Source organism: Epinephelus fuscoguttatus, linkage group LG6 (genome assembly GCF_011397635.1).
Source record: "Epinephelus fuscoguttatus linkage group LG6, E.fuscoguttatus.final_Chr_v1".
In the NCBI taxonomy this organism is placed as follows: Eukaryota; Metazoa; Chordata; class Actinopteri; order Perciformes; family Serranidae; genus Epinephelus; species Epinephelus fuscoguttatus.
In genome coordinates this window covers 46871184-46886838 of record NC_064757.1, presented here as the reverse complement: position 1 = coordinate 46886838, position 15655 = coordinate 46871184, and the positions used below count along the sequence as shown (strand labels likewise).

The following is a 15655-nucleotide window of genomic DNA, read 5'->3' as shown; positions in this document are numbered from 1 at the left end:
TGGTCTATTTACAATGTATAAAATGCTGCACCATGCTTTCGTCCCCCCAGCCCGCAACATGAATGTTTACTGTTGCCATGGCAACAGATGCCGTTTCAGCAGTCAACGTTAGCTTAGCGTAATCTACATATTAACAATGAACAATAAAACTACAATACTACATTTCGTTTAACATTGCCCACTAGCATCGTAGTGCCTTTCATACAGAAACAGAAATGTATATGTATAGTAAGTGTGTGCCAGATAATATACATAGAACAAATAAACACACTAATACTCATTGTATGACATTAACATAAAACAATGAATGCACATTACTTATCGCTGATTATTAATAAACTCTTACTTTGAAATGCGGAAATGACGTCATCAGCTGGGTGATCACATGCTATCCGAATTCGGACTGGCAGAAAATTTGTTTCAAAACTCTGTGTGTGTAAAAAAGCAAATCCACAGGCGTAGAGCTGAAATCCACAAATGTTTTTTCGATTCACAAATGCCTGTTCGAAACTTGTAAATGTTAGGAAGATATTCACAATGCTTTTCATTTAATTGCAATTAATTTAATGTATTCACAGGTATTTTTATCTGTGGAATGTGTTTGTGTATTTGCAGATCCGTTTTATACTTGCAAAATATTTTTGTATTTGTGGAAGGTGTTTTATATTTACAGATGACACAATTACACAGATCATCAATCTGTTCACACACATCATTAAGAAATGAATCTATCTCCATACGTCTTCCCCTCTGGATTCCACAAACTCTTTGATTTCACCCAAGTGTGACAAAAAACACTGCAAAACCTGTCCCCTGCTGAGCCATGAGATTTCTGAGTGTAATAACAGGTCACCATATTCAGCTGACAGCTCCTCCAACAGCACTTTGAATGACCTGTGTTGTTTGGCTTTTGCATGGATGCTGTTTATGATCTTCAAGACTGGAGTCATCACGTAATCAAAGCCAGTAACCTTTGCGCATATTGCCTGCTTGTGAATGATGCAGTGGTAGTGTATAAATTTGGGGAAATCTGGGTCACCTTTGCAGTGCGCAATGAAACCTGTATGTCAGCCTGTCATGGTGGGAGCGCCGTCTGTCGTCACAGAAACCAGCTTTTCCATTGGTACCTTTTTCTCCACAAAATACTCCTTAACGACGTTGTAGACGTCAGGCTCCCTTGTTGTTGTCTTCAGGGGCGGTAGTGTCAGGAGTTCCTCTTTCATGGAGAAATCATGAAACACCATTCTGACAAAAACCATCAGCTGTGTTGTACTGCTGCTGTCCATTGCCTCGTCGCACTGGATGCTAACCCACCTGCATGCACTCAGATCTCGGTCCAGCTGCTCTGTTAAGTTCCCGGACAGAGCTGATACTCCTCTGGCGATCGTACTTGCCCCGAGTTGGACGTCCGAGAGAGCGGAGATGGCTTCCATGTGCTTTGTCAAAAAATATGCAGCCCTAAAAGAAGCTTCAGTTGCTTTCTGGGACTTTTTCACCGGCCTTGTGAAAAAACACTTGTTGTCCCAAAGCTGCCTTTTAACTCACAGGCTTTTTCTGCCCATAATGCGCTGCCAGGTGGGTAGCTAGCATTGAAGCTCTTGTGGCATGTAATGAAGTGCCTCTTGACATTGTGCCGCTTTGCTGTCACCATAGTCACCCCCCAGATAAGACATACACTCTTTTCTTTCACTGTTGTGAAGAAGAACTCTTCCTCCCACTCGTCATGGAAATTGTATGTTTTCTTTGGCTTTTCTGCTATCTTAACCGCTCGCCTAAATAGCTCACCATGGTGGCTGCGTCTGGCCGCTGGCTACAGAAGCCTCGGAAAAGAGGATGCTTCTCGCGCAGTAATTAGGTCACGTTAAACTTTGACCCCAGGCAAGGTTAAGTTTGTACATAATACATATTTGTTTTTAAAATATCATATACAGTGTCAAACTTGTCATTTTCTACATTCACACAAGTATTATTGATTAAAAAAACAATTGAGATCATTTTTAGGCTGAGCTCTCCGGTGACTCATGCTATGTTTAGAACATGCCCTGCGGGCGACCAGGTGCCCGCGGGCACCGTTTTGGCTACCTCTGTGTTAGTGTTAGCATTAGCTTCTGTCCTCCATCTGTGTCTCCAGAGGATCCATTCAGGTACAGCTCTGAGTGTAGGTCATCTGTCTTTCTGCAGCTTTCAGAGCTGAGTTCAGGTCGTGTTGATGTCGAGTCGAGACAGTGACCAAACGAACACTCACTTCCTGTCTGTGTGTGTATCCACAGTGCGTTAGCTGAGAGGAGGAAGAGGAAGTCTAAGTGGCTGCTAGAAGACGCCATCCCTAATGTAAGACCTCTGTTTCTACTTTACTACTGTTTCTACTGCTGTGAACACAACACTGACCTGTGTGTGTGCGTGTGCAGAATGAGCTGTCCTGCAGTTGGACGTCCAACCATCATATGGCCAACATCTTCGACTTCACCCTGGACGAACTGCAGAGTCTCAAGAGGTGAGACACTGATCAATACACCAATAATCAATACACCAGTGATCAATACACCAATAATCGATACACCAGTGATCAATACACCAATAATCAATACATCAATGATCAATACACCAATAATCAGTCAGCTGATATACAGTATGTCATGTTACAGTATAAATACTCATAAATCCTTTATGTTATGTATATGGTGTATGTTCATCTTGTCATAACAACATAACTTAAGAGTGTATAAACACTTCACACTACACAAACACAGGTACAGCTGTAGATATACACACTACAACAGGATACATACACACTACAGTAGGATACATACACACTACAGTAGGATACATACACACTACAACAGGATATATACACACTACAACAGGATACATACACACTACAACAGGATACATACACACTACAGTAGGATAAATACACACTACAACAGGATATATACACACTACAGTAGGATATATACACACTACAACAGGATACATACACACTACAGTAGGATACATACACACTACAGTAGGATATATAGACACTACAGTAGGATATATACACACTACAGTAGGATACATACACACTACAGTAGGATACATACACACTACAGTAGGATATATAGACACTACAGTAGGATATATACACACTACAACAGGATACATACACACTACAGTAGGATACATACACACTACAACAGGATACATACACACTACAGTAGGATATATAGACACTACAGTAGGATATATACACACTACAACAGGATACATACACACTACAGTAGGATACATACACACTACAGTAGGATATATAGACACTACAGTAGGATATATACACACTACAACAGGATACATACACACTACAGTAGGATACATACACACTACAACAGGATACATACACACTACAGTAGGATATATAGACACTACAGTAGGATATATACACACTACAACAGGATACATACACACTACAGTAGGATACATACACACTACAGTAGGATATATAGACACTACAGTAGGATATATACACACTACAACAGGATACATACACACTACAGTAGGATATATACACACTACAACAGGATACATACACACTACAGTAGGATCTATACACACTACAGTAGGATATATATACGGTACAGGCCACAAGTTTGGACACACCTTCTCATTCAATGCGTTTTCTTTATTTTCTTGACTATTTACATTGTAGATTCTCACTGAAGGCATCAAAACTATGAATGAACACATGTGGAGTTATGTACTTAACAAAAAAAGGTGAAATAACTGAAAACATGTTTTATATTCTAGTTTCTTCAAAATAGCCACCCTTTGCTCTGATTACTGCTTTGCACACTCTTGGCATTCTCTCCATGAGCTTCAAGAGGTAGTCACCTGAAATGGTTTCCACTTCACAGGTGTGCCTTATCAGGGTTAATGAGTGGAATTTCTTGCTTTATCAATGGGGTTGGGACCATCAGTTGTGTTGTGCAGAAGTCAGGTTAATACACAGCCGACAGCCCTATTGGACAACTGTTAAAATTCATATCATGGCAAGAACCAATCAGCTAACTAAAGAAAAACGAGTGGCCATCATTACTTTAAGAAATGAAGGTCAGTCAGTCCGGAAAATTGCAAAAACTTTAAATGTGTCCCCAAGTGGAGTCGCAAAAACCATCAAGCGCTACAACGAAACTGGCACACATGAGGACCGACCCAGGAAAGGAAGACCAAGAGTCACCTCTGCTTCTGAGGATAAGTTCATCCGAGTCACCAGCCTCAGAAATGGCAAGTTAACAGCAGCTCAGATCAGAGACCAGATGAATGCCACACAGAGTTCTAGCAGCAGACCCATCTCTAGAACAACTGTTAAGAGGAGGCCAATCAGGCCTTCATGGTCAAATAGCTGCTAGGAAACCACTGCTAAGGAGAGGCAACAAGCAGAAGAGATTTGTTTGGGCCAAGAAACACAAGGAATGGACATTAGACCAGTGGAAATCTGTGCTTTGGTCTGATGAGTCCAAATTTGAGATCTTTGGTTTCAACCGCCGTGTCTTTGTGAGACGCAGAAAAGGTGAACGGATGGATTCCACATGCCTGGTTCCCACTGTGAAGCATGGAGGAGGAGGTGTGATGGTGTGGGGGTGTTTTGCTGGTGACACTGTTGGGGATTTATTCAAAATTGAAGGCACACTGAACCAGCATGGCTACCACAGCATCCTGCAGCGACATGCCATCCCATCCGGTTTGCGTTAGTTGGACGATCATTTATTTTTCAACAGGACAATGACCCCAAACACACCTCCAGGCTGTGTAAGGGCTATTTGACCAAGAAGGAGAGTGATGGAGTGCTGCGGCAGATGACCTGGCCTCCACAGTCACCGGACCTGAACCCAATGGAGATGGTTTGGGGTGAGCTGGACCGCAGAGTGAAGGCAAAGGGGCCAACAAGTGCTAAACACCTCTGGGAACTCCTTCAAGACTGTTGGAAAACCATTTCAGGTGACTACCTCTTGAAGCTCATGGAGAGAATGCCAAGAGTGTGCAAAGCAGTAATCAGAGCAAAGGGTGGCTATTTTGAAGAAACTAGAATATAAAACATGTTTTCAGTTCTTTCACCTTTTTTTGTTAAGTACATAACTCCACATGTGTTCATTCATAGTTTTGATGCCTTCAGTGAGAATCTACAATGTAAATAGTCATGAAAATAAAGAAAACGCATTGAATGAGAAGGTGTGTCCAAACTTATATATATATATATATATATATATATATATATATATATACTGTACATATATATATGTATATGTACTGTACATATATATATGTATATGTACTGTATATGTGACAGTGCTGTCCTCCGTCAGCAGCTCCAGTAGAACAGTCAGCATTGATCAGGACTCTACTGATGCTTCCACCTCTGGATCTGCTACAACCAGCGCCTCCTACCACTTCAGGTAACTGCACATCACTACACTGTTCTCCATCTTTAACCTCCATCTTCATCTTCCACCTTTATGCTCCACCTTTATCCATCAACTTCATCCTCCACCTTCATCCTCCACCTTCATTCTCCACCATCATCCTCCACCTTCATCCTCTACCGTCATCCTCCACCTTTATCCATCACCTTCATCCTCCACCATCATCCTCCACCTTGATCCTCTATCTTCATTCTCCACTTTTATCCTCTACCTTCAACCTCCACCTTTATCCATCAACTTCATCCTCCATCTTCATCCTCCACCTTTATCCTCAACCTTCATCATCCACCTTCATTCTCCACCATCATCCTCCACCTTTACCCTCAATCTTCATCCTCCACTTTCATCCACCACTTCCGTCCTCTACTTTCATCCTCAACCTTCATTCTCCACCTTTATCCTCAACCGTCATCCTCCACCTTTATTCTCCACCTTCATCCTCAACCTTTAGCCATCAACTTCGTCCTCTACTTTCATCCTCAACCTTCATTCTCCACCATCATCCTCCACCTTCATCCTCCACCTTTATCCTCAACCTTCATCATCCACCTTCATTCTCCACCATCATCCTCCACCTTTACCCTCAATCTTCATCCTCCACTTTCATCCACCACTTCCATCCTCTACTTTCATCCTCAACCTTCATTCTCCACCTTTATCCTCAACCGTCATCCTCCACCTTTATTCTCCACCTTCATCCTCAACCTTTAGCCATCAACTTCGTCCTCTACTTTCATCCTCCACCTTCATCCTCCACCTTCATTCTCCACCGTCATCCTCCACCTTTATCCTCAATCTTCATCCTCTACTTTCATCCTCCACCTTTATCCATCAACTTCATCCTCCACCTTCATCCTCCACCTTTATCCTCAACCCTCATCATCCACATTTGTCCTCAACCTTCATCCTCCACCTTCATCCTCCACCGTCATCCTCCACTTTCATCTTCCATGTTCATCCTCCACCTTTATCCATCAACTTCATCCTCCACCTTCATTCTCCACCCTCATCCTCAACCTTCATCCATCAACTTCAGCCTCCACCTTCATCCTCTACCTTCATCCTCCACTGTCATTCTCCAACTTCATCTTCCACGTTCATCCTCCACCTTTATCCATCAACTTCATCCTCCACCTTTACCCATCAACTTCGTCCTCTACTTTCATCCTCAACCTTCATCCTCAACCTTCATCCTCCACCTTCATTCTCCACCATCATTCTCCATCTTCATCCTCCACCTTTATCCTCAACCTTCATCATCCACCTTTAGCCATCAACTTTGTCCTCTACTTTCATCCTCCACCTTCATTCTCCACCATCATCCTCCACCTTTATTCTCAATCTTCATCCTCCACTTTCATCCTCCACCTTTATCCATCAACTTCATCCTCCACCCTTATCCTCAACCCTCATCATCCACATTTGTCCTCAACCTTGATCCTCTACCTTCATCCACTACCTTCATCCTCCACCTTCATCCTCTACCTTCATCCTCCACCGTCATCCCCCACTTTCATCTTCCATGTTCATCCTCCACCTTTATCCATCAACTTCATCCTCCACCTTCATTCTCCACCCTCATCCTCAACCTTCATCCATCAACTTCAGCCTCCACCTTTATCCTCTACCTTCATCCTCCACCTTCATTCTCCACCGTCATCCTCCAACTTCATCCTCCACGTTCATCCTTCACCTTTATCCATCAACTTCATCCTCCACCCTCATCCTCCACCCTCATCCTCCACCTTCATCCTCTACCTTCATCCTCCACCTTCATCCTCTACTTTCATCCTCAACCTTCATCCATCAACTTCATCCTCCACCTTCATCCTCCACATTCATCCTCTACCTTCATCCATCAACTTCATCCTCCACCCTCATCCTCCACCTTCATCCTCCACCTTCATCCTCCACCCTCATCCTCTACCTTCATCCTCCACCTTCATCCATCAACTTCATCCTCCACCCTCATCCTCCACCTTCATCCTCTACCTTCATCCTCCACCTTCATCCTCTACTTTCATCCTCTACCTTCATCCATCAACTTCATCCTCCACCCTCATCCTCCACCTTCATCCATCAACTTCATCCTCCACCCTCATCCTCCACCTTCATCCTCCACATTCATCCTCTGCCTTCATCCATCAACTTCATCCTCCACCCTCATCCTCCACCTTCATCCTCCACCTTCATCCTCTACCTTCATCCTCCACCTTCATCCTCTACTTTCATCCTCAACCTTCATCCATCAACTTCATCCTCCACCTTCATCCTCCACCTTCATCCTCCACATTCATCCTCTACCTTCATCCATCAACTTCATCCTCCACCCTCATCCTCCACCTTCATCCTCCACCTTCATCCTCCACCCTCATCCTCTACCTTCATCCTCCACCTTCATCCATCAACTTCATCCTCCACCCTCATCCTCCACCTTCATCCTCCACCTTCATCCTCCACCCTCATCCTCTACCTTCATCCTCCACCTTCATCCATCATCTTCATCCTCAACCTTCATCCATCAACTTCATCCTCCACCTTTATCCATCAACTTCAGCCTCCATCTTCATCCTTCATGGTGGCAGTGATGTCCAGCAGTAACATGAAGTCTCTGTGTGACCTTTGACCTGTGTGTCCTCAGGAGGAGGGTGGGCAGCAGGAAAAGGAAGTTACCTAGCAACAGCTACAGCCAGTGGGCCAATCGCAGCGAGGTGGGGGAGGAGCTTGGAGGCGAGGAGCCCTCTGGGATGCTGGAGGACCAAGAAGCTACGAACCACCTGACCTCAGACCCCTCCCACTTCCTATCTGACTCATCCCACCTCCACTCCTCCATATCCTCGTATTTCGGAGTGGCGGGCAGACTGACCAACGGGGAGAGGTACCAGGTGTTGGCTCGCCGCGTCACTCCTCAGGGGACGGTCCAGTACCTGCTGGAGTGGGAGGGGACAACACCTTATTAGTACAGAGTCTCGGGTAACATGTGACGCTTTGACTCCTCCTCCTCCTGAGCCTGCCTCAGTCAGCTGGCTGCTGATTGGTCCACATCACACATCTGACCTGTCATCTGATAGATCACCTGTTCAGATTTTAATCTAAGTTATTGTTTTTATTTTCTCAAAAACATAAACACAGATAATCCATCCTGTTTTTAATGTCAGTCTACTCACAACTTCTTGTTAGTGTCAGACCCCAAACCTGGTCCACAGTCAGTGTATTCAATCTGAGACAGTAATCCACATGTCCCCACAAACCTGTGTCAGGCACATGTCCCCACAACCCCAAATGTCCCCACAAACCTCTATCAGATGTGTGTCCTCACTGAGGCTAGTTTGGATGATGGAGGAATCAAAGCAGACCGTGAGCCTGTTAAATCAGTGTTAGACAAGAACGAACAAAAAGTTGAAGTTCAGCCAAAGACCGAGTGCACACACACACACACACACACACACACACTCACTCACTCTAAGACACACACACACACACACTCACTCTAAGACACACGCACTCACACACAGTCAGTAGTGTTCTGGATGTTCTGCAGATGTTTGTGTCTCTGCTCTTTAGAACCAAACACATTTCTTTCCTTCATCCTCTTGTTTGTCTTCTTTCTCTTCCTCTCTGACATGTGAGACAGTCAGAGGCTCCTGTAGCTCCACCCACCCCCCCGGCTGTCAGACAGCTCTGCCCTGCTGGACGGACAGATGGACTTGTGTGTCATGTTTGAAGCACCTGAACAGAAGAAGCACTTCACACCTCTGATCTGTTTCATCACCTTTTGTGACATCACTGAGTGGGTGTGGCCTTTCTGTGGTGACGGTGACATCACACTCGTTAATATGAGTTAATATCAGACTTCTGCAGTTCACACAGGTGAGGGGGGGGGAGGAGCCTGAGTGACCTCTGAAGTTTCAAACTTCCTGTTTGACTGTTTGTGATATTTAATCACCTGAAGAACGACAGGAAAAACTGCAACTGACCTCCACCTCCCAGAATTCAGTGTGTTTCCTGTCAGCTGTCCTCTTGCACTATCGTCACGGTGACTATCTATGCAAACACCTGATCACAGTGATTGATCTGTGAAACTAAAATAATAAATGTTAGTGACATCAAAGGTTAGCTTGAAGCTAGCATAGCCCAATGGTTTGAATGAGGAATGCTAATCGTGCTAACAGTCTCTGAGACGTTAAACTTTCACTCTGTCACTTTAAACGTGCAGCTCCTCCTCGCTGCCATGGTAACCGTGCTCCACTCCCATTGGCCTGTTCGACGGTTGTTTTCATCATGTGACTTTGTTCTTTTTTTCTGTTCAGCTGACCAATCAGCTGCCAGCTTTCTTTGGAATAAAAAAAAACCTCTTGTATGATCTCTGACCTCCTGTTTGTGTGTGTGTGTGTGTGTGTGTGTGTGTGTGTGTGTACCTGTACTTGCTACATTGTGAGGACCGTCATGTTTTAAATCAACAGAGTGAGGTCATTTTTGAACTCCATATTGTTTAGTAGGCCTGTCTGAGGTTAACATGTAGGTTCAGGTTAAGGTGAGGAGGAACAGGAATGCACCATGTTAACAGAGGTCCTCAGATTGATAGCAGCATCAGAATGTGTGTTTGCAGCAGTGAGAGTGCGACAGGTGATTATCTGATAAATTCATTAAGGTGTTAAACTGCACGTGAGAACCACAACACACCAAGAGACACTCACACAGGTGAGGTGTGTCCTGATGGTCCCTGTGGACAACTAGGTTTGTCCTCCTGAGGGTCCCAAAAAAAAAGACAGGCGGAGAGATCAAGTTTTCTTACAGCATGAGAAGACACCGATCAACAGCTAAGGACACGAACTACAGGGTCTTTATCTACCTGTCTCTGTGTTCTCCTGTCTCTGTGTTCTCCTGTCTCTGTGTTCACCTGTCTCTGTGCTCTCCTGTCTCTGTGCTCACCTGTCTCTGTGTTCACCTGTCTCTGTGTTCTCCTGTCTCTGTGTTCTGTCTCTGTGTTTACCTGTCTCTCTGTTCTCCTGTATCTGTGCTCACCTGTCTCTGTGCTCACCTGTCTCTGTGCTCACCTGTCTCTGTGTTCTCCTGTCTCTGTGCTCTCCTGTCTCTGTGCTCACCTGTCTCTGTGTTCTCCTGTCTCTGTGCTCACCTGTCTCTGTGTTCACCTGTCTCTTTCTTCACCTGTCTCTGTGTTCACTTGTGTCTCTGTGTTCACCTGTCTCTGTGCTCACCTGTCTCTTTCTTCACCTGTCTCTGTGTTCACCTGTCTCTGTGCTCACCTGTCTCTTTCTTCACCTGTCTCTGTGTTCACTTGTGTCTCTGTGCTCATCTGTCTCTTTCTTCACCTGTCTCTGTGTTCACTTGTGTCTCTGTGCTCACCTGTCTCTGTGTTCACTTGTGTCTCTGTGCTCACCTGTCTCTGTGTTCTCCTGTCTCTGTGCTCACCTGTCTCTGTGCTCACCTGTCTCTTTCTTCACCTGTCTCTGTGTTCTCCTGTCTCTGTGCTCACCTGTCTGTGTTCACCTGTCTCTGCTCACCTGTCTCTGTGTTCACTTGTGTCTCACGTGTATATGTATTGGTTAGAGACAGGTCGGTGATGTCATCGTGTAGATTACCCAGAATCCTCTCCTCTCTGTCTCAGAGGATCCTGTTGCAATGATGGAAGAGCTGGTCAAACACCTGTCCAGGTGTCAACACATGGGCTGGATGGAAGTGATTGGTGAGTTGATGATTGACAGCTGCATCACAACAAATCACATCATGAGACACGATGCTGTAAAGCCCTGTGAGGCAAATTGTGATTTGTGATATTGGGCTTTATAAATAAAATTGAATTGAATTGAATTGAGACAGACGACCCAAAGACAACTCTGATTGGCTAGTGATGTTTTGACCTTCATCAAAAAACAAAACTACAAACTAACAGAAACACTGACACACAGTTCACCTGGACAACAAAGATACACCTGTTATTACTCCTGCTGCTGCTGCTGCTCAGTGTTGTTGTTTTATGTTATTTGTTTGTTTGTAAATCAACAACTTAAAAACGGACAACCAATTTAAACAGACGTTAATTTAATTAATATAAAATCATCTCAAACTGATTAAAACCAGAATCAAACACTCAGTTTGACATTAAATTAAATCACTTCAGACAGAACCATCTTCAGTCCTGTCAGCTGTGATGTCACTGTGATGTCACTGCGTCCTGGTGGTCAGTGGGATGTGAGGATTCTTAAAATAGTATCAGATGTGAAGCCCTGACTGTGTCTGACTGAGCCTTAATGAAAGCTGTTGTCTTGTATCAAATATGAAGCTTACAGTCAAACACAGTGTTTCAGTCTCTGTTGCCATGGCGACAGGTCAAACGGATATGATGCTGATTTACAGCAGAGTTCATGAACCATGAACATAAACTACAGATCACCTGTAAAGCATTTTACTAAATTAATCTATCATAATTAAAACAACTGGAGACTGAGAACAAACTGATATATGGGTCTGATCACTTTAATGAACTGACATCATTCCAGACAGGATGTTAGTGTGTCTGTGACTTCCTGTACGGACTGAAGGCTGCTGGAAACTGTCGGGAAGCTGTCCGACTTCACCGCAGCTTTTTTGTCACTGCCCCCGCTGCGGCCGCCTGCTCTCATCTATTTTCCAGGCGAGGCGCAGTTCATCTCGAACGAGCCTATTAACTGACCTGTCGTCAGTCACAGTTTGATGATGTCATCGTTGTGTGTCTGCTCCACACTCGTCCACATCAGTGACATCATCAATAATAAACAGAGTCCTGTCCTTTGAGGTCATCTGTAACACCTGTCCTGCTACTGCTGCTGTGGAACATGATGATGTTGTGATGATGTCACAGAGCTGAAGAGTGCCTCCATCCATTGGCTGTCATGTGGTCAGAGGGCAGAGCCTGACGTCTGGAGTAAGATGTTCTGCATCCTGTCTGACTCCCAGTTACTGATGCTCAATAACCTGGAGGTACGAAACCAAACGCACCCAACGTTTGTTCTGACGCCATTCCGAAACAAACAAAAAACTAACATCATGTTTAATAAACAATAAACATCCAGTTTAATAAACAATAAACATCAGGTTTAATAAACAATAAACATCAAGTTGAATAAACAATGAACATCAGGTTTAATAAATAATAAACATCCAGTTTAATAAACAATAAACATCATGTTTAATAAACAATAAACATCACGTTTAATTAACAATAAACATCACGTTCAATAAACAATAAACATCACATTTAATGAACAATAAACATCACGTTTAATAATCAAACGTTTAATAAACAATGAACATCATGTAATAAACATCACGTTCAATAAACAATAAACATCATGTGTAATAAACAAACATCAGGTTTAATAAACAATAAACATCAAGTTGAATAAACAAACATCACGTTCAATAAACAATAAACATCACGTTTAATGAACAATAAACATCACGTTTAATAATCAATAAACATCATGTTTAATAAACAATGAACATCATGTGTAATAAACAAACATCAGGTTTAATAAACAATACACATCATGTTTAATAAACAATGAACATCAGGTTTAATAAACAATAAACATCGTGTAATGAACAAACATCAGGTTTAATAAACAATAAACATCAAGTTCAATAAACAAACGTTTAGTAAACAATAAACGTTTAATAAACAATGGACATCATGTGTAATAAACAATAAACATGTTTTGTAAACAATAAACATGTTTAATACACAATAAACATGTTTAACAAACTATAAACATAACGTTTAATAATCAATAAACAGCATGTTTAATAAACAATAAACATCCAGTTTAATAAACAATAAATATCACATTTAATAAACAATGAACATCATGTTTAATGTACAATAAACATCATGTTTAATAAACAATGAACATCATGTTTAATATACAATAAACAGCATGTTTAATAAACAATGAACATCATGTTTAATATACAATAAACATCATGTTTAATAAACAATGAACATCAGGTTTAATATACAATAAACAGCATGTTTAATAAACAATGAACATCATGTGTAATAAACAATAAACATCAGGTTTAATACACAATAAACATTATGTTTAATAAACAATGAACATCATGTTTAATAAACAATAAACAGCATGTTTAATAAACAATAAACATCATGTTTAGTAAACAATGAACATTGGTCCACAGGGGGAGCCACAGCGATCGGTCGCATTTTAGCCATTTTGAAGCATTTTCCTGTTGTTATAGCGCCACCCAGTTGCAATTAGAGTTAAATTTCTCCAGTCACCTTGAGGCGTCCTGTTCTACATATCTACCAAGTTTAGTAAAAATCCATATGGCGGTTAGGCCTAGATAAGAAATGAGCTCTCTAGCGCCCCCATTTTGTTTGATGGGGTCAGTAATGGAGGGGTCCTCTCAGATTATGTGTGGTCATATGCCTACAAAGTTGCGTGGTGATGGGTGAAACCCTTGAGATGTTCTACACCTTTATGTGATGAGCCACGCCCTCCGCAATATTCATTGCCTTATAGAAGCTCAGTTTTAGGAAGTTTTCCAACTTTTGCCAAGAGGGAACTTTAGATATTGGTCCCTAGATTATGTTCACCCAGTTTCATGCAGATCGCTCAAACTTCCTAGGAAGAGATCCATTTGAAGTGTTTTTCAAAAAATTCAAAATGGCGGAAAATCTATATAAGCGGAAGTTATGGGTTCTTGAGGCAAATGTGTTCCTCATGAGGAGAGGCATCTCTGTGCAAAGTTTCATGTCTCTACCACATACGGGGCATGAGATATGCCCATTCAAAGTTTGACATTTCAATGGGTTGCTATAGCGCCCCCCTTTGGCCAATTGATGTAAAATTGCTTCATTTGCATCCTCCCATGACCCTCTACCACTGTGCCAAATTTCACATGGATTGACCAAGTCAGTGAGGAGAAAAACCTGGAACACACACACACACACACACACACACACACACACACACAGTTTTAGTCATTATATAGTAAGATCAGGTTCAAAAAACAATAGACATGTTCAATAAAAAATAAACATCTTTCAACAGAGACGGAGGTATTTGGTGGAATAAGTGAAAAGCAAGGCCAAAAAATAGCGGCGTGTTTTGATAACGTAATCAAATAGCGTGCGGTGATGGACGGAGTAAAATGTCGGCAGTGTGGCGATATTTTACTCCGTCCATCACTGCACTCGCATTTGTGACTAACAATAGTTTTGTGCGAGCAAAATAAATCATTCAGCAGCTGTGTAAGTACAGATTTCAACCATCAGCAGAAATGAAAGGTTAAGGGTCTCACACACACAGAGACGGACAGGAATGTATTCTTGTCAAATACAGCGGCCATAGTGCTCCATGGCACAAGATAAGGCTTACCGGTGACAGAGAAGTCGGTTCCAATAATATCCTTTTCTTGGTGTCATGACTGCCCAGAAGTACCTGAACAGCCGAGCCGTGGCGGCACACAGGTATGTGACGTGTCAGAGGAGAAATGAGCCGTTCACATTTCCACAAACCTCACCGCACTTCAGGGACTGTTCTTTACTTATGAAGGGACTGTTCTTTACTTATGAAGGGACTGTTCTTTACTTGTCAGGGGAGGAGGGTGGCTGGTTGATTCTTATTTCATTTATTTATTTTATTTTGATCCCCCCTATGTTAATCACTTATTGATGCTGTTTTTGAAGTATGAATAAGTCAATAAGTAATTTATTCCATTGAAATATCATTGATGTATTATAGAAAAGTGATTTATCTTTTTATAAATGACAAAAGGCACATCTGCCTCATTTTCGCTGTGGTATCCGGATACTACTCAGAACCATGATATTTTCACTGGTATCATACAGTGGGTCCCAATTTTGGTACCGTGACAACACTAATCTGGAGGGGGTTCATCTGCAAACAATCTGAACAACTAACAATGATATTCAGTATTCGGCCAAGCGTTTAATATTATTTGGCTTTGGCCACAAATTTTCATTTTGGTGCATCCCTACTAAATGTTACATTTAATAAATGTGTTGTTGAATAAACTACGTTACATGTCATGAACCAAATATTACTCCTTTTTTTCTTCTTCTTCTCCTCCTTCTCCTTCTCCTTCTTTCTCTTCTTCTTCTTCTTCTCCTTCTCCTCCTCCTTCTTCTTCTTCTTCTTCTCCTTCTCCTCCTT

General features: G+C 42.4%; 1 protein-coding gene across 4 annotated transcripts in view; it reads left to right on the top strand.

The window, feature by feature from the left end:
* The window catches only part of phf19 (PHD finger protein 19), a 20853-nt gene extending 11051 nt beyond the window's left edge, over positions 1-9802 (top strand). The window contains exons 11-15 of one of the 4 annotated variants that reach the window (XM_049579752.1): positions 2271-2331; positions 2409-2494; positions 5343-5429; positions 8098-8341; positions 9091-9802. In XM_049579752.1, the coding sequence (XP_049435709.1) occupies positions 2271-2331; positions 2409-2494; positions 5343-5429; positions 8098-8341; positions 9091-9180 (568 nt within the window). In that variant the 3' untranslated portion in view covers positions 9181-9802. Of the gene's footprint in view, positions 1-2270; positions 2332-2408; positions 2495-5339; positions 5430-8097 lie in introns of all 4 variants that reach the window. The other 3 variants (XM_049579754.1, XM_049579751.1, XM_049579753.1) reach the window with 3 other exon arrangements.
* Positions 9803-15655: the final 5853 nt, after the last annotated feature.